The 23292-nt window shown below is 38.4% G+C and overlaps 1 protein-coding gene across 1 annotated transcript in view; it reads left to right on the top strand.

Moving 5' to 3' along the window:
- The window catches only part of ADGRB3 (adhesion G protein-coupled receptor B3), a 661473-nt gene that overhangs the window by 278703 nt on the left and 359478 nt on the right, over nt 1–23292 (top strand). Inside the window, exons 6-8 of the mRNA XM_058554075.1 lie at nt 2605–2769; nt 14343–14507; nt 14976–15140. Of these exons, the coding sequence (XP_058410058.1) occupies nt 2605–2769; nt 14343–14507; nt 14976–15140 (495 nt within the window). The remainder of the gene's footprint in view (nt 1–2604; nt 2770–14342; nt 14508–14975; nt 15141–23292) is intronic.

Here is a 23292-nt window from a genome sequence, read left to right as displayed (position 1 = left end):
ACACCATATAGTCTATTAACACTTTATATATAAAATAGGGGGAGAAAAGGTTGTCAAATGAGGAAATCTTGGTAATTAGAAATAAATGCAAAAATTGATTAAAGGTACACATTTTACATAACAAAATACATTCATACATATTACTTTTAAAAAGTCTTGCTATAATTGATCATATACCTTAGAGTTCAATACAGACTTACTATTTATTCTTATACTAATGGAAACAAATTGGCTTGATTTTCCCAAACTTAAATGGGAAAAAGGTAAACATCTTAATTTATCTCACTGTCTTACTCTTTTTCTGTATAGTCTTTTAAAAATATATTTTCCAGCAAGTTTCATAGAATCTTAAAGAATTTTTCATTGAATATTATGTAAATTTGGCTAATTTTTCCAATATCTGAACATATTTTCACAACCAGTTGGGGCAACTCAACAGCATAAATAGAAGAGAATAAGATGCCTCCTCATTAAGGTATCACGTACGTGTATTAAGGTGAAAACTTGGTCAGCACGTACATGCAAATGATTCTAGATATGCTATATTTACTCGCATAACTCCTCTGACGCTTGGTGTGCACTTCTGTTTATGTCTACCAACGTTGAGGAGAAAATAAACATCTTTTTTTGCCATCTTCTATTATAAATTTCTACTCCCCCTACTCCTCCCAGTGGGTGTCATAGCAAACATGAACTCGTGAACATGTAAGAGTATGGTAAGACCAGAGGTTCAACATCAAGACGGGGCTTTTGAACCCAAGAGCACACTGTGCCTGACTTCTTTTTATTTGTACTATCCATGGAGTGCTATTATTTAGTGTCCCAAATATTAAGAATTGAAATGAGATTGGTGATTTGACAGTGCAAGGAAGGGATCTAAACTTTAAACCCTAATGGACTTTTTGCAAAAGATGTCAATATTCATTACAGTGATTATTATGGAGGAACACAAGTTGTGTTAGTATTACTGATCAAGTCTGAATTCATTATAATGGCATATTTGAAGTATTGGTGCATTGATAGTTAAGTTAGGCATCATCTTAATAAGATCGTTTGCTTTCTCTAGAATTTTTATTAATTAGGATGATTTCCACTGCCATCAAGTTATGGGAAGAGGAAAGGCATCTTCTGGTTTCATGGCATTAGAAAGAGATCTTCATACAGTCATGTGTTGCTTAACAATGGGGATAGTTCTGAGAAACGCATCGTTAGGCGATTTTGTCGTTGTACAAATATCATAGAATGTACTGAAGGGGAACAAAATTTGCCATCTCAAAGTGTATCTCTTTAACATGAGGATTATTTTAAGCTGATAATTTTTAAGAAACAAAAGACTCAGAAAGTTTTTCTTGTTACCTCCTCCTTCAATGTCTCGAATTCAGATTAAAAAAGCTGTCTCAGAAGGGGAGCTATCACCTTGGCATCACATGAACGAGGTGGTAGACAAGGAGGAACCTAGAAAAGCCTGTTTGTCTGGCTCCCCTCTGTGTGCTTCTGTTTCTGTGTGGCCAAAAAAACACTTGTTTCCCAAAGCTTTGCTCCTTTTCTCCTACCTGTGAATTGCCTTCCTTCCCTTTGAAGTCTCTGACTCTCCCCACCCCGAACATCTTCTTTTGTCTTTAGTTGAGGGTGGTATTTAGGGTGAGGGCTTTGGCCATTTTAGTGTCTGACTTGGTTTTCCTGGGTTTCTTCCACGTATACATTATTAAACTCTTGTTTGTTTTTCTCCTTTAATCTGTCTCATGTCGATTTAATTCTTAGACCAGCCAGAAGAACCTAGAAGGGTAGAAGAAAATTTCTTCCTTCCCTACAGTACTTACACAAACCTAGGTGGTGTAGCCTACTACACACCCAGGCTATATGGTATTAATCTTATAGGACCACCATCGTATATGTGGTCCATCTTTGATGGAAACATCATTATGTAGCACATGACTGTATTTGCCACTCATTTTAAAACAGCGAGAAAAAGAGGATCTTATGCGAGTAGATACAGTTTTTGAAATATCCCTCTTATTAAAAAGACAGTGACTTTAAACATCCATATTTTTTAAATGGGAAAAATACTTTTATTTTCTAAAATGTGAGGTTAAAAACCTGTTTAAAATATGTACAATCAATTTTCAGATTTTTTTTTCATTTTGACATCATAAAAGTCACTAATACTGAAACTTTTAACTATTGGAAGAATTAAGTTGGCCCTTATTTATTTAAATGCAAATTTAACTCCAGAAGATCACCTCTATTATAAGAAATTTAGTGTTCTATACTACCTCAGTTGATATTACTTTGACTTAAAAATAATTCACGACTCTTTTACCACAAGGCAGAGAGGTACATTTCCATTAAAAAAAGGAAACATTCAAACTTTATGACATAAATAACTGTTCAAATACAGAAAAAAGTACACGCAATTTTCCATTATTTTAATGAATTTTTGAATTAACTTTTACATTTTGTGGCAAATAAGAATATTAACTCAGCTGAGTTTCTGAAATATCTTCATGCTTGTCTATTTGATGAGTTGTTTTTTTCTTTAAAGAAAAAAACTCTTTGACTTTACCTCTCTGCTTTTGTTGTTGAAGCTTCTTTGCTTTATTACAGTCCATGGAGTTTGGGAGGAGTGGTCACCATGGAGTTTATGTTCATTTACATGTGGTCGAGGCCAAAGAACGAGAACAAGGTCGTGCACACCTCCTCAGTATGGAGGAAGGCCGTGTGAAGGACCTGAAACTCATCATAAGCCTTGCAATATTGCTCTCTGCCCAGGTGAGTGTATTCTGCATCGGTGAAATTTGCATTTGTGTACTTTGTATATGGTCCCTAGTATACGTAGGAAATAGTAAGAGTATAAGTTTCATTCATTCACATTGGAAAATGTGTCCTTTGGTTATTGTTTCTTGTCCAAACTGGATACCTTTCTCGATTCTATCATATGCAATGGTTTATAACATTTCCTTGAATGAGTACCAATAAATGCTCACCTCTGTTGGATTTCTATAAATATGTGTATTAATGCTTTCCACCAAGATTTTATCTATACTTGGTTTTCCTTCCTGGGAAAATTATAAAGTGTCCCAAAGACTTGAGACTGACTGTTGCCTTCATATTGCAACTAAAGAAACTAGAGTCTATCCTTCTGACATTACTCTGTCACATTCATTCAGTTAAGGGGTGGGAATGTGCCACTGACCATGTATGAAAATGATGGATATTTGCTAGGAAACCAGCCTTTCTGGACTCACTGCTAAAGGCATAAAATGCTTAGCTCATAAATGGCATATAATCTTTATGTGATTATGAAAACTGTATAGTCTGTTCTCTTGGAGCGTATTTATGTTATCTTAAATTATTTCCTTTAAAATATTTCAATTCTATTTTACCTGTCCTTGATAATTTCATCCATTATTACAGAGAGAAATCTTCATAATGCTGTTATTTAGGTTATTGGAACATTCAAACATAAAACAAATACCTATAAAATGTGCAGGACTGATCTCCAGCTTCAAGGGACTTACCGTTTATGGGAGAAAATGCACACACACAAATGATAGAATGTACCAGGACTAGCAAAAGCACGTTTTAGAGGAAAGGACAGACATGAGTGGCAAATGGCAAAGACCAATATAAATAATCAATCATTCATTTGCTCCTTGGGAGATTTTTCCCATGGAGCCATTTAGTTACATATTCTGCATGCAGGCGACATAGTTGGGATCCCAGTAATGTGCTCCAAACACATTAACCAGCTCACATGCAGTCCCTTTGCACCCTAAATTCCCCCAAGTTAATATCCTATGTTATGAGGCAATGATTCAAAGTTCTAGAAGTTTTAAGTGTCTAAAACGTCTTAATACTATGAAAAATCATCCAAAATATAGATATGTAACAGTCACCTAACAAGCTCAATTATTCCCTTTTACTTCTGAGAAAGACAACTAGGTTCCTATACTTAGGAATATACATTTAAAGATGTAGTGTTATGTTGGGTAATATCATTACCTCTAGAATTTCATGGATTCTATGAATTATGAATATAACTCATACAATTCAATATTCATGTCATTAGGAATACTAGGGAGTCAAAATCATGATTCCTATTTGTAAGTCACTGCCAGAAAATCTATTTATGAAATCTGTCTCTCTATAAACATACAGATAGGCACACAGACACACATGTATATATTTATGCTCTGGCTTTTTTCCAAAGATTTAGGCAAACTTATACAAATTTTAGAATCTTTTTTTTAAGTGCTGAGCTGTGACATTTACAGAGAGTCAAATATAGTTCCCTCTGATTTATCCATGGAGAGTGAAAAAGTAGATTACATGGGGATATAAAAAACAATAGCTAACTATAGACTCTCTTTTAATATGTTAGTTTTTATTACTTCTTTTACCTCAGTTGATCCCCACACGTACGAAGATAAAATGACACTGATCAGTTAATGTTATCAACCAGGTTTCTCATAGTTAACTTTCCGTGAATTTTCTAGGAGTAAAATGCTTGAATATCAGCAGATAGGGATGCTAAGTTGTTAGGATTCAGATAAGAAAACTCATCTCCCTAAGTTGATATAGTTGTTGCTTTATCACTCAAGTAATAACCATATATGTTCTCAAGCCTAGTTATATTTTAACGGTATTACACTATCATTGGAATCACTCTAAGACCATTCAAATCAGATGGCTTTCTTTTGTCTAGGTCCTTAATTTTTAGAAGTTATGTTTATATTATTTGTAAATCTGGCCTAGCTCATATTCTCTCATAAGTGAGCATTATGTGTCCATCTTGAGTACTTAATAAATTTATCGTGTGTCATTTCTGACTCTTGTTATTTCCGTTCTGGAATTTAGTTGCATCATAAGAAATGTAACATTCTTACCATATTGTATCCCAATTTCCTTACTATCTGAAAGGGAATTTTAATAGCTATGATGTTTTAAAAAGTTTTTATACTCTGCCAAAATTTTGGCATTTTGCTTTTAAAATGTGTAAGATTTATTTGGTGCAAACATTTGGAATTCTCCTTAGAACTACTTGTCTTATAGCTAAACTCAGGCGCCTTCACTAAATATAAAAGCATCATCAAGTATTGACAAGATGTAAGACACTGCTGAGAATAAACACTCCCTGATCTCAAGAAATTTGCCATCTCTTCAAAGGATTCAGACATAAGCATGTCAAAAGTCGAATGTAGTTCTGAAAAGCAAATATAAATACTCTACCTCAGTGAAAGGTGGTAATTTGAGAACTCAGTGGTCAACCTACATTTCTTGTAGCCATCCTACCTGAGATCCCTAAGACATCATCTTAAGGGGTAGAGCTGTGGTAGGAAGTGCATCAGTGATGAAGAAAGTGGGCCAAGACCTACACTTGGTTCTCCTTGTTAGACTGATCGTGAAGTGAGGACCAGAAGAGGATAGAAGAAACATTTGAAACAACGAGTTGCATCTCTACTCACCACTTTTGTGAGATTTGACCATGTGGGTTGCAGGAATGGGCAGTGACATCTGAGTGTGACATCGCGTCATTCCAGCATCCTGCTTTTCCAGCATTCCAGCATTCCAGCATCCTGCTTTTAAGAAACACATGTAACCACTATAATGAAGTGGATACAATGTAGGGATGATGTGTATTCGTCACATCAAATAATGAAATATGTTTTCCTTATGTAAATTTTGATATCATCTTCTAAGTAGATAGCATCCTCTTTTTACCAGGTACTTTCCTTAGTCAACGTCCAATTCCTCCCTCTTCTTTTGAGGTGAGGGTAAACCATCTGCCTGGGATCCATATAAGGAGAGAAGAAAGAAAGGAAAGCGTTGATGTGGTATCTCCTGGTTTGAGTTGTTAGTTACTGATTTGTGTACCATGTCTGAGAACAGGGACTGGGACTGGTGGGGGCAGGTGGGCTGGAGGTATAGAGCAACAAAGGGAATTCACTCTGATTCATTCATTGACTCATAAACATAAGTGACCCCATTGTCCTCCTTTTATCATCTATACTAATAATTTAGTGTGATATTAGGGAAGGGCACGTGTATGTATGTGTATGGTCAATGGTCCTTGTAATCTGTTTCTCTTTTCTCACCAAACTTACAACTGCTGGCAGTCCAACCTATGTTTTCTATTTTCTCTGAATTTTCATTGCAGTCACTCAATGAGTATCAAGTTCATAGTAGTATTAATTGATGTATTTGAGGACAAGGAAATTCTCTTCCATTTTCTGTTTATCTCTCCATGCGACTTTGTACCTGGTACCATCCGATAAATTACTATTGAATGAATCTCCTTGACATGCACACATCCAAATTTCTGGTACCCATAGAAGAATTTTTATAGGACTTTTTCTGGGTCTATTTAATAATATGCTGATGTGGTATAGTGGAAGGATCTTGGACTTTCTCAAGAGAACACATATGTTTAAATTTAGATATCATTGTTTAATATCTGTGTTGTTCCTCTGATCCTTAGTTTCTTCATCTGTAAAACAGGAACCATGGTAATACCCATTACACAGGACTGTGAGAGGCCCATGTGAGATGCTATAAGGGAGAGAACTTGGCAAATAGCAAACGATGTATAAGATTAGTGATATTATGTCAATGCCCTTCTGTCAGAGTCCATCAGGATGACGCCTGTAGTTGAATGGAGAAGGAAAATCAATGTAGGGAACTGTGGGGCATCTCAGTAACAGGGCGTTAGAAAGACTTACTAAGGATTTGGGCTTGTGTTGGTGATCAAGGAGGGTTTAAGGAAGTGGGGCTTTTCTCCAGATTTGACACTATAAGGAAGGGAGAAATTCTATGACTGGGTATCTTAATAAATTATCTAGGAGGAGGGAAGACTGGCTGTAACTGGGAAGAAGAGGTTGTCACTCATATTAGCTGAGAGAGAGAATGTTTGGAACATTGTGGGTTCCACTGTGACCTTGTTTTTGTGTATGAAGTGGCGTTGTTTTATCTCACTTTATCACAGTCTCAGAGTGACCTTGTCTGATGTTAATGTTCTCTGTGATGGTTTTAGGTCCAACAGGAGATAAGAGAGCCTAGCTATGAGCACCAAGCAAGCTGCCAACAGCACTGAGGGCTAGCTGTAAGTGTCAGACCAGTTCCTGGATGTCACCTTGATGGTGACTCCTCCTCTAGGGTGATTTGATCACTTTAGATGCTTCTGTTTTTAATGGTTTTAATTTTTATTAATATTCAAATGGAGTAAGGTGCCAGACATCATGGAATGTTTACATTTTCTAGGTGGGCCCTCCCTTAAAATTATGTAGATGTATATCCCAAAATAAAATTGATACGGTCTTTTCCAAAATTAAATTCTTTAGGGAAAAGAAAAGCTTAAGTTCTTAGTTCAAAGCTCCAAGCTTTATAATCTTTTACTTTATAGTGATAATTTTTTCCCTCCGTCAGTAGTTGAAGACCAGAGGAGCTAATGACTCAAGTTGGGTTCTCTTTGTTTCAGTCTGACAATTCTCTTTTTGATAGAATTTATGTAGTAAAGTACAAATAGTATAGAAGGTGAGGATAAATAACAACTGAGTGACAGATTGAAGACTGAAATAAATGAAAGAACAATTGACAAATACATCTTCATTTATGTACTAAAATATGTACAGTAAATGAATTTAATTATATGATTCAGGAGGAGACAGAGTGGTCTGGAATTCACAGGATGTGGATTAAGTTTCAGTCTCAATACTTAATTATAAATGTTTATTTAGGCAACTCATTCATCTTCTCTAGCCTCAGTTTTCTCATTTATGAAATGGAGCCAGTATTCATTACCCTTCTGTATCATAGGATTGTTATATGATTAAAATTAGGTGGGAGAATCTTGAAAAGTATAAAACAATATAAAGTGGAGGATATTTATCATGATTTATATGAGAATATTGCTTTAAAAGTAAGGGATTTTGGAAGAAATAGGTGAAATAAACTCAGGATATTATGATAGTCTTTGAGCTCTGTTTCTTATGGACCACCTTAATCAGAGACTCAGAGGGATTCTTCTGCCAGGTTTGAACTAGGAGGTACGTTCCTAAGGGCTCGTGTCAGTCTGTGGGACTGAGCTGTGTCACACTGGTTGGTCCTGCATTTGAGAAATGCATTCCTGTGAACCCAGAACCTCCCAGAGAGATCCTGTCTGGTTGTAGTTTCCACATCTATTTGCAGACTCTTACAAACCCTAAGAAGGAGGAAAGAATCACCCAAGGGTGGGTCCTCAGGAACACAGCTGGACCTAAAATCTCTGTTATTTAGAGCAAGAGGCTTCAGTCTCCTGTGGGCCTAAAATTCTGATTCCTCAGCATCTATGAGAGGGTGAACTGCCTTCAGTCCCTCTGCAGGGAGCCCTCCAGGTGAGGACAGTGAGTGGGAAGATGCTAAACATTTGCCCGACCTTGGTTCAAAGGTCCCTGTTTGTCTCTGCACAAGGATGTTATAATTTGAAACTCAAATGCTGCCTCATTAACCTGTTCTTTAATTAATTAGCATTTTATCTTATCTTCTTAACATTCTAGTCTATTGTATGGCAATGTATTCATTTTATGTCATTTCTGATTTTTAGCATTATTCTGGTCATCTTTCAGTGGTTAGCTTATGAGATTTTTAAAAAATTAATTGTGTCTTTATTAATCCTGGCTTGCTTTCTTTTACTATTTAATATGTTTTTTTCATTTAAACCTTGTCTTAACTTAGCAACTTTTTAAAATTCTTCTTAGCCTTACCATAATAACTAGCTTCTATTTTTAGTTCTAATTTTTTAAATGGTATTTCATTTTGATGCTTCTTCTTTTGTAATTTATTTTAAAATGACAAATGGGAAACATAGGTTTATGCTCTTCAGCATATACCCAAAGCAAGGGGTTGACTCTTTTACCTGTCAGTCTTGTATCCCCAAGAGGTCTTTCCAGTTCCCTGTATAACTCCCAACTCAATGAAAATCTGAACTCTCCAACTTTGCCGTCACTAAATCAGATAGCCTCAAAGCCAGGGGCCAGAATTCTTCTCCCAACTCCTCTCTATGGATAGCTTAATCAGTCAGCAATAATCAGCCCAGGACAGTTGCTGAAATGATAATTTTATTATCCAAAATATTCATGACTTTATGGATGCCTACATAATCTAACTTGTGGTTACTGTTATCCAGTCTATTCTGTATTGTCGCCAGTTATTGGTCAAGATGTGAAAATAGACTAAAACACAATATTTTCATTAAAATGTATTGTAGAATTTGATTTGGCCTCTGTACCTGGGAGACTGGTTGTTTTTCGAGGTGAACACAATTGCTACTCTGTGTGTGTGGAAAGAGCAAGTCCATATAACAAAGTCAACTCCAGGAATCGAGCAATTGAGCCTTTGCAATTTTAATTCTTCTGGGTCCAGAAAGTCTGGTAATGTGTCACATTGCTGTAGCGAAACTTGACCTGTCCCCAGTCTGACATTGCTGTATAAGAAAGCACATTATATGATGATAAGACAGGTTGGTCACTCAGCATTCTGCCAGCCTTAAAACACAGCCTTACTCTTCTCTATTCTTAGTCACCTTTGTAGGATGGCTTAGAAAGTAATCGGCATCTGGAGTTTGTAAATTGAAAAATAACACTAAAAAAATCCAACGGTAAATGCTTATGATGGAAATGAAGAGAAATTTAAAAAGCCTAAGAAAGTGTTGATTCTTAACCTGGCTGCATGTTATAGAAGAAATTATGAACTGTAATGCAATGTTTACCACATGGTGTTCCGTGAAAGGAGAAAAAGAAGAGGGGAGGGATGATTACATTTCAAGTAAATTTGAGAGGCACAATTTTAAATAAAGTGTGTTTAATGCAGGACTCCTTGCATTACGTCCATAATGGCATCACAAATTTAACATGTTCAAAATAGGCATTTTGATTTCAGGGCTATATACCCCCAACCTGTCTGAACCCTAGTCTTACCCGGTTTAATAAAAGGCTCCACCATATACCTGTTTCAGTAAGCCAAATACTTAAAAGTCAACCTTGATTCTCTATTTTTCCTATCCCACCACTAACTTATCAGTTCTACATCCAGAAAATATCACAAATTCATCCACTTCTTTTTATCTCCCTGATGCCACCATAATCCAAGCCACTATCCCCTCTGTCTGGGCTGCAGAGGAGTCCCCTAACGTTTCCCCAAACCCATTCTTGCCCCCGTACAATCCATTCTACGCACAACTGCGAAATTAAGTGTTAAAAGGTAAATTATATCACATCACTTCCCTACTTAACAGTCCTCTCATGGCTTCTCTTCTTACTTGGTCACAGGGCCTACGGAGCCCTACAGGATCTGGCCTCTGCACACCATCTGAACCCATCTCCTACCACTTCCCCACAGCCCAGCCCTTTCTCTGTCCTCAAATACACAAAACTTTCTTGATCTCAAGACTTCTGACTTGGGTAGAGCTTTCCACAGATCTCCCCATTTCTGGCTCCTTCTATGACTCAGGACTCAGCTCTAATGTGGTCTCTTCTGAGAGGTGTGGCTGAGCACCCCCGTCACACTGCTCTCTTTGAGCACGTTGTCTTCATAACACTTGTAGCTGAAACTCTCTTGTTTATTCATCTGTCTCCACCACAGTCCCTCAAGCTATACTTTCCACGAGAGCAGAGCTTGGTCCGTCTTTGTCACCACAGTTTTCCCAGAGTCCAGTAGAACGAGACTAGTCACAGGGTAGATTCTCTGTAAATCTTTACGTATGAGTGCATTATGAGACTCCAAGAGGAGTTTTGAAGTGTTTACATATTCCCAAATTATTGAGGAACACTTTTCTGACAGAATGACAAGATGTTAATCAGTTTTCAATAGGAGCACAGTTTTAGAAAGAAAGCTTTGAGATGTTTTCAAATTTGTGGGTTTGCAGTGACCCTAGGGGGTATCTCCTACAATGACAGCTGTACGCAGGGGTGGACAAGGGTGAAGAGAGGTGAGGATTGTCTCTGTTGCCTCAATACTCAACCAAAGTTGAGTTGAGCTGCAAAAAGCAAACCTGAACGCAGGGCTGAAGGAAGAGCTTCATCACCACTTTGGATTCCCAGTCAAGCATCCGAAAAAAAGAACAAAGCCGTCTCTCCACTTCTTGTGGTACCTAGATGACCAGTTATAAGGAAGAAATGTATGATAGATCATATGATAAATAATTTTTGTTTTTAAATATCTCAACATTTATCCCTGAAATATAATGCACATATCCTACTTAGAAATGCTTAAATGTCCGAAACAGGACTCCTAATTTCCACCTCTCAAAAACCTCCCAGTCCTCTGTTTTTCCCATTCAGGAAAAAGACAACACCATTTCCTGAAAGGTCTCGGGGCTGAGGTACCTGAGAAGAACACAATTAATGATTTCTTTTTCAATTCCAGGATATCAAACTGAAAAAAAACCTAAAACAAAAACAATATCTACCACATTTGGCACTAAAAGAAATTCTTTCATGTAAGCGTAATGTCTGTTATATAATCTTTTCAATTAAATTCACATATCCCTCTCTTTCTAACTTCTCAATTTTCTGTTTTCCCAGTAACTCTGACTTCACACATGAAAGGAATATTGGGTTTTTCTTCTTTTCTTTTTAACATCCAATCAGTTACTTTGTCAAGTCAATTCTTTCTTAATGGTTGAGTTAATGTTCAATAAAAGGAACTTCTAGTTCTCAGTGTAAAACAAAACATCAAAAACGTCCATTTGATACATCTTCAATTTCCTTGTTATTTCTTTTCTCTAACTGGCTTTATAAACAAAACAGTTCCTATCTGAAATACGTGTTTTGTTGATGTTAATGGCAGTGTTGAACCTCAATGGTCCCTTAAATGTCTAATATTAACTCATTCTTGAACTTCAGCCGAAACAAAAAATGTGTACATTGGCAGAAATAACGGAACAACTAATATTAAGAATGTGTGAATTTAAAATGTTTAACATTTCTTTTTTTTACTAATGGTGATGCAAAGTCTTCTCTCAGGAAAAGCCTAAAGAGCAAAACACTTCACAAATCTCATTCTTCCTAATCTCTTTTTGGCAAGGTCTTCTCTCATTCCTCATGGATAATACAGCCCCCACCAAACTCCTCTCTCTGATTTCCACATTTGACTTGCTCATTCCTGACTCCACATCTTCTTAGCTGGAAAGACTTATCGTCTCTCCTTTGCTAGTGAGTGTGTAACTATCACATTCTAAAAAAAAAAAATACTAAAAATTTACCTCAAACCACAATTCTCAAGGACATCACATATTACTTTGTTCTAGTCATTCAGCCCTGAATTAGGTCGGCAGCACCTAATTCATCTTTGTTTATGTGTTGCTTTCTGAATGTTCTCAATAATTTGAATACCCAAATATTCTTTTGTCAAATAGATGGTAAGGTGCTGGCATGAATCTTATTCTTTTAAACCTTTCTCAGAAGGCTTAGGATACTGAGAGTTCATAACTCAAGCTCAATAAGTGTTATCTTTGAAAAGCAAAATTCTGAAATGAAAAACGCGCTCAGCTTTAAAGCCAAAATAGAGAGGAAATGGATCATTTATAATGTCCTATTGATTCACTAGACTTTTCTTTTTTGTCTGGCAAATGGACTACATAGCCAATAAGATTGTATCAGGTACTTTTAATAAAGTGAGATGCTAAAATTACATGAATAGGATGATTAAATTGGCATTTTGTGATTTTTAATCTCACAAAGGGTTTATTAAGTACAGCTAGATACCTATTAAACAACCTTCTTTTTAATAGCTACCTGCAAGGTTTGAAATTAGGTTGAAAGTACTCACTCATATTCTGCCGGGTTCCTCATTTGTTTGGATGGGTTTTCACAGAAACATTAGCTAATGTGGGAACTTTGGATTTCTGGTGAATTTTCTTTCACTGTAATGAAATTGACTAGGAACCAGGGAATGATATCGGAACAAGGAGACAGGCATATCCTAGTGCGTTTATAACACTCACATGCTAGTTCATGCATTTTAAATTAGATAACTATTTCTGTGCATTCTGTGGCCTGTAGGATTATGCCTTTGTGACTGCTGCCTCCTTGGTCTGCATTACCCACATCTCACCCAACTAGTCTAACAGAATTACCCCCAAGTAGATGAGATGAGATCTGTTCTCTGAAAGCCTTCATGTGCTATGCCAAGATTTTACCGCTTTTAACCTTTTATTTACTTATTTGCGTGCATAATGTAATTCTTCTACTAAGTTATAAGTTTTTGGTGTTGGGATTCATATTCTTTTATTTCTCTATCTCTCATAACATCTATCTCATAGTGTCTGATAACTAATAGATTCTCAAAAATCATTTGAATGAATGAATAAATAAATGAATCTCAATTTGAGTCTCCCAGAGTTCAACAGTCTACATTAAATCCCAGTCCCCAGACACCTGGGAGTCATCTTGATCCTCTCTGGACTTTCTTCAGGAGATCCTCTCACCCATCCCTCCCTAGGTGCTCTCTAATCTTTCCAGGACACTCCGTCAGCACTGCCTCACCATCCTAGCTCAGACCCTCCCACACTCTTCCATAATTCTTTCTCTACCCTGCACTAGATCTGATCTTAGAAGCCCATTTAAATCTTTCAATGGCTTCTTAATGACCTGAGAATAATAGCCAAAATCCTTAACAGAGTTGACAAAAGCCTGCAAAATCTGGCCCCTGTCTTTTTACCAACCTCCTCCGGTACAGCTCTTTCCTGGCTCTCTGGATTTCCTTCACAATGGCCTCCATTCATTTCCTGGAAGTGCCCATGTTTCTTCTGCCAAGGACCTCTGTGTACTTCACGGACCATACCCTTACCCAAGGATTTCCTCATTTTCCCTCCAGGCTTGCCTGAAACCTCACTTTGTCAAGGAAGACTCCCCAGGCCCTGCGACTCTTATCTCATAATGTCTTGAAATGACCCTTGGCAGCAACGCTGTATAGTTAATTTATTTAGCATGTAATTAAGTGTTTAACTCATTCTAGAGGTTCCTTCTTTAAATAGGAGCTCTGTGAGTTATTGGTCAATATTTATTTTGTCCACTGCTCCCTGCACCCCTCTCCTAGCCCTAGGTCTTGCTTTTTTGAGTGATCAATAAATATTTTTGAAGAAATTAATGAATCAAAAGAGAAACTGGAGACATAAAAGGAAATAGAAGTGAGAAAATAAGGTAATGGTAGTTTGGGCATAATAATAAAATCTAATGCCAATGTGACCCCCATGGCGTTCATTCAGAGCCCCTTGGTTGGGACTCGTCCTCAAGGTTACTGTTACCTTGCACTTTCTGTACAGCCTTGTCCCCTGAAAGATCTCCTTACACGTCTCTCTCTCTTGGCAGTCGATGGGCAGTGGCAGGAGTGGAGTTCCTGGAGCCAGTGCTCAGTGACCTGCTCGAATGGGACCCAGCAGAGAAGCCGGCAGTGCACGGCAGCTGCGCATGGGGGCTCCGAGTGCAGGGGGCCATGGGCGGAGAGCAGAGAGTGCTCCAACCCGGAGTGCACAGGTGAGTGTACAGTACAGGTGAGGGCTGATGCCCACACTGAAAGGGTGCTGCCCTTTATAAAATGTGACACAACTATGCCAGATGGTCGTGGATGAATCAGATAATTATATGTTTCTAACAAAGAAAGCCAACGTACCAGCATCCTTTCTACTGTATGTCACATTAACAAAGCAGCAAAATTCAGGAGACTCTTAGGTTAAATACCCATTACATTGATGAACTTTAGCCTTGAACTTGTACTTTTTACATGTAAGGTTCAATGTCCATCTGAAGATTCTGACAAACTTATATAAACTTCTGTTAATCACAATGCCGTATACTTGACCAGCAAGTCAAATATTTGAATAAGGTTTATTCGTGATGGTAGATTGATAAAAATTGAACAGACAGTAACGGTCCTCAGATTCTAAAATCCCTAACGCAGTGTGCAGTAGACCGCTGCCATTGACCATGACACTTTTCTTTCAGCCAATGGTCAGTGGAATCCGTGGGCTCATTGGAGTGGCTGTTCCAAGTCCTGCGACGGCGGCTGGGAGAGGCGCATGAGGACGTGTCAGGGAGCGGCGGTGACCGGCCAGCAGTGTGACGGCTCAGGCGAGGAAGTGAGGAAGTGCAGTGAGCAGCGCTGTCCTGGTGAGAATGACCTGAGATGAGCCTGACAGAAAAAGTTTATTCCCCCAAAAATGAGGATCCAAATTATTGTCGTTGGTGAAGTGCGATGTTTCCTCAATTGAAAGGAAAGTGGCAGTTTGTTTCTATAGTGCAGAGGGCTGCCTCATTTGTGTGTCAGACTATTTCTTCTGTAGGTTTTTAAATTATTTGTTGCAAAATGACATTGAAAAAAGTGATAACACAAAGGTAGCCATACTGAACACCAACAAGGCTCCATATAGTTTAAATTAGAGAGGGACACTATTTACATGAAATATTTGTTTACTAAGAACCCAAAGCAAGTTGCCTTAGATTATTTTAGTAGAAATACAAAGGCATAAGTGTTAGATGGCTAAGTGAGAAAATAAAGAGGGGATGTGGAAATTCAGACACTTGTAAATTCTGCTGTTAATCCACCTTGAGGCAGGACCTCACACAACCCCGTCCACTTGTCCTTGCCCCATTTCCACTGTCAAGGAAATTCCTGATGAGGAACACATTTTAAAATGAAAGCATAAGGTCTTAATTAGTAGTGAAAGAATGGAAGTGCTGCTGCCTTAAGGGATTTTACATATGAGCATAAAAAAAATGAAAGGTCGGAAATTGTCCAGATTATTGATCTTATATTTTAAAAGATCATTTAGAAGAAAGACTCCTTCCTAATGGTATGTACATTCCATAAAATATTACTGACATACCGAGGACTCAATAAATAAGTGAAAATTAGGATTTCAGAATGATATCGTAGGCAAAATTGTTATAAACGTGCTAGAAAAGGTGATCGGGTGGAATTTCAAAATTCCACAGCTGGGTGTAGAGGGAAGTGCTGAACTTGGAGAATTTGAGGACCCAGTCAGAGTCCTGTCGCTGCTGGCAACTCCTCGTGGGCAAGCGCGCCGTCCCTCTGGCGTCTGGTTCCCAGCGCGTCTGGGGATGCAGCCTTTTGAGGTTCCTTTTTGGTTCAGAAAGCTGTGGATTTCTGTCTCTATCTAACATGACTACTTCAATTTAGAAAAAGCAAGGCATTCTAAGAGATATCAGGGGTCAAAACTTGGTATTTCTCCTTAGTTAGAATTCCGAAGGCTTCACAGTTCAGCACTAAGAATACCAACAGAAACTGGACTCTCAGAGTAACAGTATGTCAGCAGGTTTTTTTCAGAGCTTAAAAAAGGTCTAAAATTAGTTTTGTTAATTCTTAAGGCCATATGAATTCAGAATGATAAGAGGGAACCAGCGTGCTGGATTTTGTTGAGAAGGATGCCTATACAGATTGGCACTAAGAGATTCCTCCGGTGCTGCCTAAGAATTAAGACGCATTAAACAAAAACAGTTATTTTGCCCAGGGAGAAGTTTCATTAGAACAGTGGGCATGATTAAATAAGACCCTTTTAATGTTTGAAGTTATCTAAACCAGTGTGAGCATACCAAGATTCTTACCTGGTCTTTTAGAACTGTCTTTCATCTGCGTCTGTAGAGGTAAGATGGTGCCGCTGCAATCAGATTTACAAAGGTTGCCACCTGCTGTTTGGAAAACATTTTACATATCTGTTTACAAGGAAGATATTATACCTTATTTGCTGGGTTGTTTGCCGGCTTTCATGATTTAACGCAGGTTGAAAATTATCACATAAATCTCTAACAACTTTTTATATTATACTATATACATTTTTAGCATTAACCTTAATATTTTCATTTTACTCTTTTCAATAATATAATTTGAAAAGAACCACAAATCACTTCCAAGTAGATAAATAACAGTTTCAAATTAAAATGAATTTTTGAATCAGCTAATTTGCAAATTTGCGCTTATGCAGGTGTAGAATAATAAATATATGTACCAAGCTTTTGAATACATCTTAATCTGGTACCTTTATATAAATTGCACTATCCATCAAAAATTGTATATGACTATTGATTTCAAATATGCCTTTGATACTCTAGAGTATCAAAATAAAGGAGGATTGCTTTCATATTCATCCTTTAATTTTTCAAAATGTGCAGTCGTATCAACCCCAAATTATTTTATCAAGAGAGCAGGATTTATAACTCGCTCAGTTTTCCATAGAGCACCTGGCTTATGTATTGGCCTTGCCACTCTGCCCAGTTGCCTCTCTGTGGTCAGTATATGCTTCTGTGATCAGGAGCACAGCGTTCCTGATTTCAGCCATTGTATTGCTCCAAATTTACTCATTGACAATATAAATTGAGAAAACTTTCAAATTATCTTAATAGTTACTAAGGCATTTTTCCTCTTTTTGTCAATTAGAAAGCCTCAACAAATGTTTCTTTTAAAACAATATGCTTATTTCTAGTATTATTTTTAGTACTGTTCATTCTTGATTTTTCTTCAGATTGCTGGGAACAACTAGTATTTATTTTTATGCTTCGCTTAACTTGGATGCAAAACAAATTAATCAAGGTTGCCAAGAAAACCTCTGTTGTCAGGAAGGAGAAATATAATATTCGCACATCTTTGTCTGGATAACTAATGAAAATAATGATTAATCATCTGGATTTAATCAAAAGCTGTGATGATGTCTACTAAAAACGGAAAATAAAAGAAAATATATTTTCCCATCAAGATTAGGACATTTCTTTACTGGTAAATAGGTAAAATAAAAGTATTAAAAAGAATGTCATTAACCAAAAATAAGATATTGCTCCTGTCTTCATAAGAAAAGAGATTTAGAGGGATGAAAAAATTATACTTAAAAAAAAAAGTACTGCTAGTTGAAGTATAGAGTAGCTACAAGAGAGACAATTAAATGGCCCAATTTTTAAGTTGATCAAACTCACCAAATAAGGATCTCATTGATCTCAGTATCATTGCACACCCTCGGGCTTTGAGGGTTAAAATAGGAGAAAGGCAATAGCTCCTCTGATTTTGTTATGTTGCTACATGTGAAAACATTCTATTTTTAGTTTCTTCTGTTTGTTTCACAATATTTCCCTGGTTAATGGCATTCAGAAAGCAGATGGTACTGGTGGACTGGTCTGTTACCTTGCAGGCTTCCTGGGGAGCTCCTTGCTCTGTTCCCCGGGAGGGGCTTGCTGTTCCTACAGCTCCAGTTCTGGGATCCGTTACTCTTTAGTCAGTAGCTGCTAAGTTGGAACCTACCATTCGCAGGTAGATGCTAAACTTAATTTGTACATAAAATGTCCTTCTTGGAGCCAATTGCTTTATCTGCAAAAGGTGAGTGAAGCCTGGAGGTTGAACATGCTGAGAAAACCCTAAGCAAGAGAGCCATATCATCAATGTGCAAGCAGGAGCAACCTAGAGCGGAGATGCGGCTTTGATTGTGACGCTTCACTCCAAGTTTTCAAACCGAAGGAGGCCAGCAGTAACGTTGGTCACCCCAAGCTTGTCTGCAGCAGTGGAACGTTGCATTCGTATTAGAGTTTGGTGCCCTGTGGTGCGGCGGCCACAGGCCTCTCCCCTAGGAGAATGCCGCTCTGGGCCTGGCTGTTTCTCAGCTCTGTAAGGTTGCTCTCCAACAGGATCACGTCTTCTCGGGAGACCCAGAGAGACTTGCGCTTGGTTTCAGGGTAATTTTCTTTTAACTTGGCTTTAGTAGGAACAAAGAATCACAAAGCTTGCTTACTTTGCACTCTTATCTTCTTTGAGTGCCTCTCCCCATTTCCAGAGCTGTGCTTCTCAAACTTTAGCAGACGGAAGACTCGCCCAGGGCCCTCGTTAAAACACCGACTCCTGAGCCCAATCCCTGGGGATTCTGGCTCACTGGGTCCCGTATGGGCCAGCTCCCGAGTGGTGTCGATGACGCTGCACGCTACCCTTTCGTGATCTGGTCTGCAGATGACCCTTTGGGGTGCACTGGCCTACAGTAAAAATAAATGAATGAATAAAAACAAGATGATAAAATTAACAGAGAAGTGGGAAACAATCCTCTGCCTCAGCTCCACTGGTGAAAGTTAAGATATCTCCTGAACAAGACTGCAAAATTTTATTTTATTTATACTTCATAAATAATGAGGGATTGTTTCTGAAATCAGTTCATAATGAAAACACAGACAATCCATTTCAAGTCTCCCTAGCCAACTCATGTTTCAATCAAAATAAGATCTCTTTACAGCAGTCATTTGAAGAAAATAGGGCTATTAACTAGTTGTTTTGGACGTAGAAGGATGGGTTAGTCATCATCTAACTCTCCAATCCCCGTTATTCCTGTTCCATGGAGAGCAGGAGAAACAACCTGGGTATCACTTGAGCACGTGTGCTGTACAGCCGTGCACGGCCAGGACACGCATCTGTAGTCCCGCACCCCCTCGACTCTCTCTCTCCCTGAGCAGGAGTACATTTTCACTGCCTCTTGTCCTCCAGGGCTATTAGCTGCTAAATATGTACACACAGGCATGTATGGGGGGGTGGTCAGGGAGGGATGAGGTCTTAGCTCACATTAACTTAGTTCTCCTCAGTTCCTGGTTGGAGGAGTGGTGAATTAATGACTGTTAATACAAATATTTTGTCTTTGTTAGAGACAAGTTTAACAAGTTAATGTCATGTTTCTAAACTGTGTGGACCACTACATTTTAAGGCCAATTGTAACCATTATTAGAAACCCAAATATATGAGTGTAAAATATACATTTCTTTTCTAAAGAGAACAAAAAAGCATACTTCTCTGTAGTGAAATATTCACATACAAGTTGGCACCTGTTTCACCTTTTTCATTCCAAACCACAAGGTTAATCACTCATAATACTTTTAAAAGCTCCTATTCCGTTAAAATTTCTATTATTTTCCGCTATCAGATGTTATGTGTATACCCTATAAGGAATTATATGATTACCTGTTCAGTTTCAAAGGATTATGGCAAGTGCGTTCACTGAATATTTTTGGACACAGCAAATAGTGTCACACCCACGTGTCACACCGGTTGTTCAACTAAAACCACTGAGTTCAGTGTTGACAGTAGGTGGCACTAGGTATTGACTTCTTTCATCTTAAGTATGCTATTTGTTCTTGCCAAGTCACCTCAGATACATTCTAAAAAGGAGGGAAATAAATTAGAGCTTGAAGATACTGCATAAGTGTGAGAGATTGCTTAATAAATATCTAAGGAAGAGCCATCCTCCCAAAAACCATGGGTTTTATTACCTGCTCCCATCTACATTTCTGCAACAAATCAGCTAAATTTCATAGGCAGAATTAAAGAAGAACCACTGGGGTCTAAAACACTCTATGTGTATACCAGATAGTACTATATGTGTGTTATTTAAACCTGTTGCCATGGAGATAATTATCATCATAATTTGTCTTATCAGATTGCTCATCAGATGAGACTTGGAGAAAACTCTCACAGCTTCTGCCAGGGCAGAAACTTAAAAAGCAATTTGTTGTGATTTTGTATTACCCTACCTTGTCCAATTTAGAAATATTTGGCAACACACTGTTCATTCTCAAATTGAAATAGAAAATTAAAGCAGCACTTTTTACTATTTTTTATTTCTTCCTTTCATCCAACACTTTTATAGTAAAAATACACATATTGTGGGAACCACTTAATTATGTTTAAATTAACAAAATTAAAATTAATGCAGTTGGTAAAACTCCTTTTTGGGTTCAATGTTTGCCAAGACACTAAACCTGAATATCAGTCCTTGATGTTTCTCACCCCACTTATTTCCCTCTCCTTGTGTATCCTGACATGGGAATGACCCTGAGATCCTGCCCCTGGCTCTCTGGTTGCTGTATCTCTCTCTTTAACTAGCACCTGTGTGAGAAGCACCCACAAATCTGCATCTTCATGCCACATCTCTTGCAAATGCTTGATAGGCCTTTCTAACTGGGGTGTCAAATTCGACTCTATGTCACCAGGAGAGCTTTTCTCTCCAACACCAAATCCTTCCTGTCATCTGAAGTGATTCCTCATCTTCAGCAACCCGTTTCCTGGTGATGGATTCCACCTCCATCAAGCCTGTCCTCGGTGGCCCTGCTGTCTCTTCCCCTGTTCACCGCCTACCAGCAGCATAAAGAGCCTGGAGTATAGTCAAGCCAGGTCTGGCTTTGGGCCTCAGTGTCTTCATACATAAAATGAGGATGATAGTACGTGCCTCAGGGGATTGTTTCAGGATGAAATGATAAACCACTACAGCTAATTAGAATTATTAAACGGCAGTCCAGGTTCTCTTTACCCATTACCCATATTATTGCAACAACCACCTTTTCTAATCTCGTTCACACGGGTTCGTCTTGTTATCCTCCCCTATTCACGGCCTTACTCAGGTGACTCACTTGCTCAAAACACTTCCATGGCTTCTCATTACTTGTGCAACTCAGTGCATACTGGGACCCCTGGCATTCTGGTGTCCCCATCCATCAGCTCATTGGCTGTCCGAGGTTATCACCTGCACTCATTCATATGTATATGTATAAAACAATCAGACTGCTCCCGTCCCTGGTCCTGGCATGGAGGCACATAGTCTCTCCTTACTCTGCTGCTTGCAGTGTCATCCACCTGGACTCCGGTGGTGTCGCGGCCCCCTCCAGCTGCACCTGCTGAAATGAAAAGCTGGCTCCTCCCTTCACCATTCTTCTTTCTCCCACAGTCACTGGGGTGTTCTTTCTTCTTTGAACCCCTGTAAACTTGCTTTGTGCTTCCCTTATTCTATATTGTTGTTATATCTCTTAGCTAGAGTTTCCAGCTCATTGCAGATGAGTTATCTGTTTTCAGCCTCCAAATCCCCTACTCTTCGTTGAACCTATAACTAACCTAGTTATAGGAGGTCATTAGGTACTTGCTCTTTTGAATGTTTTATTCCTTATCGTAAACGCTATAACTGCACTAATGAAATCATTGCATAAAAGCATGTGAATAAAAGTTGCAGAATGACTATGATAGGAATGCCTTACATCTTATAATCTTCTTTTACTCTTTCAAAATGCTGTTAGTTTAACTAATTAGAATTTGAATGGACATTTTTAGCACATATACTATTTTTATTTTGTAGTTACAGTTTGTGGCATGATCCTTCCTCTTTAGAAATAAATCATTGAGATGTTGGAGGTAAGAAAAATATGTAAGTTTCTATAGCAAGTTACTCAATTTCTCCAAATCTCAGTCCAGCATTTTCCCTTAGGTCAGAGCTCCCCAAGACAGTCTCTCTCGTAGCCACCTGTCAGGTGGAGTTGGTCACAGGTGTGCCCAAATAGGGTTCCAAAGGCCTCAGGGCAGCTGGCACACAGGAGGCTGTGGCCAGTGGCCTCCAGCCCAAAGGAGCCTTGCCCATTACTCTCATGTGCTTCCAAATGTTGCCATGACCTGGCAAAGGCACCGTGATGAAGCACCGTTATCCTCGACAGTACCTAAGATAATGTAAAAAGGCAAATAAACACAGTTCTCCAGCAAAAACCTCGAGCATGCCTCAACACAAAACTGTGTCTCACTAAAACTTAGTAAATAGAGTAAACGCTACTTTTATGTTGAGTTATTCTTCACAATTAAAGTTAGCTATCTTTTTTATTATTATTAACTTTGTTAACGGATTGGAAGTACAGTGACCTTGTCTGCTAAGTTGCAATATAGAATTAAAAAAATAATAATTCAGAATTTGGGGGTGGCGTGTGTTATAAAACACTGTCTAGACCAAGTACTCCAACAGGCAACCTGCACTGGGCATCATGTGCTGATGAATTTAAGTTGAGGCTTTGTTGACTTCCAGACTTAGAGACAAATTTTTGCAAAATATATAACTCCCTTACTGACCACTACCCCAGATGCTGATATGGTGTAACATTCTCTGAGAACGGACTGAGGGAGCTGCTGGATTGATATAGGTCCACCCCCCCTCGCTCAGTGATTCCTCTCTGCCTTGGCTTCTTCAGGTTTAAGATGAGTATAATACTTGCATCCACCTCCTAGGGTTGTGATGAGCATTAGACGAATTACAGTATGTAATGCACTTAGAAGACCGCCTCACTCGTGGTGGTGTGTAACTATTTCTGCATACTCGTTCTTTCCACCTGAGACTGATAAAAAACCATTTTGTATGTGAGGGATGCTGTTAGGAAACACGTTTGATCAACACCCTTCTTTTCCCTGAGACCTTCACAGCTCCATGAATGTCTCACATGAGTAGGTTCTCCAGCTGAAATGAGAGCTCTGAGCTGTGTGAGC

The sequence above is a fragment of the Diceros bicornis genome, chromosome 14 (genome assembly GCF_020826845.1).
Source record: "Diceros bicornis minor isolate mBicDic1 chromosome 14, mDicBic1.mat.cur, whole genome shotgun sequence".
NCBI classification, from domain to species: domain Eukaryota; kingdom Metazoa; phylum Chordata; class Mammalia; order Perissodactyla; family Rhinocerotidae; genus Diceros; species Diceros bicornis.
The sequence above is the reverse complement of the archived record's forward strand: the minus strand, read 5'-3'. Positions and strand labels throughout refer to the sequence as shown.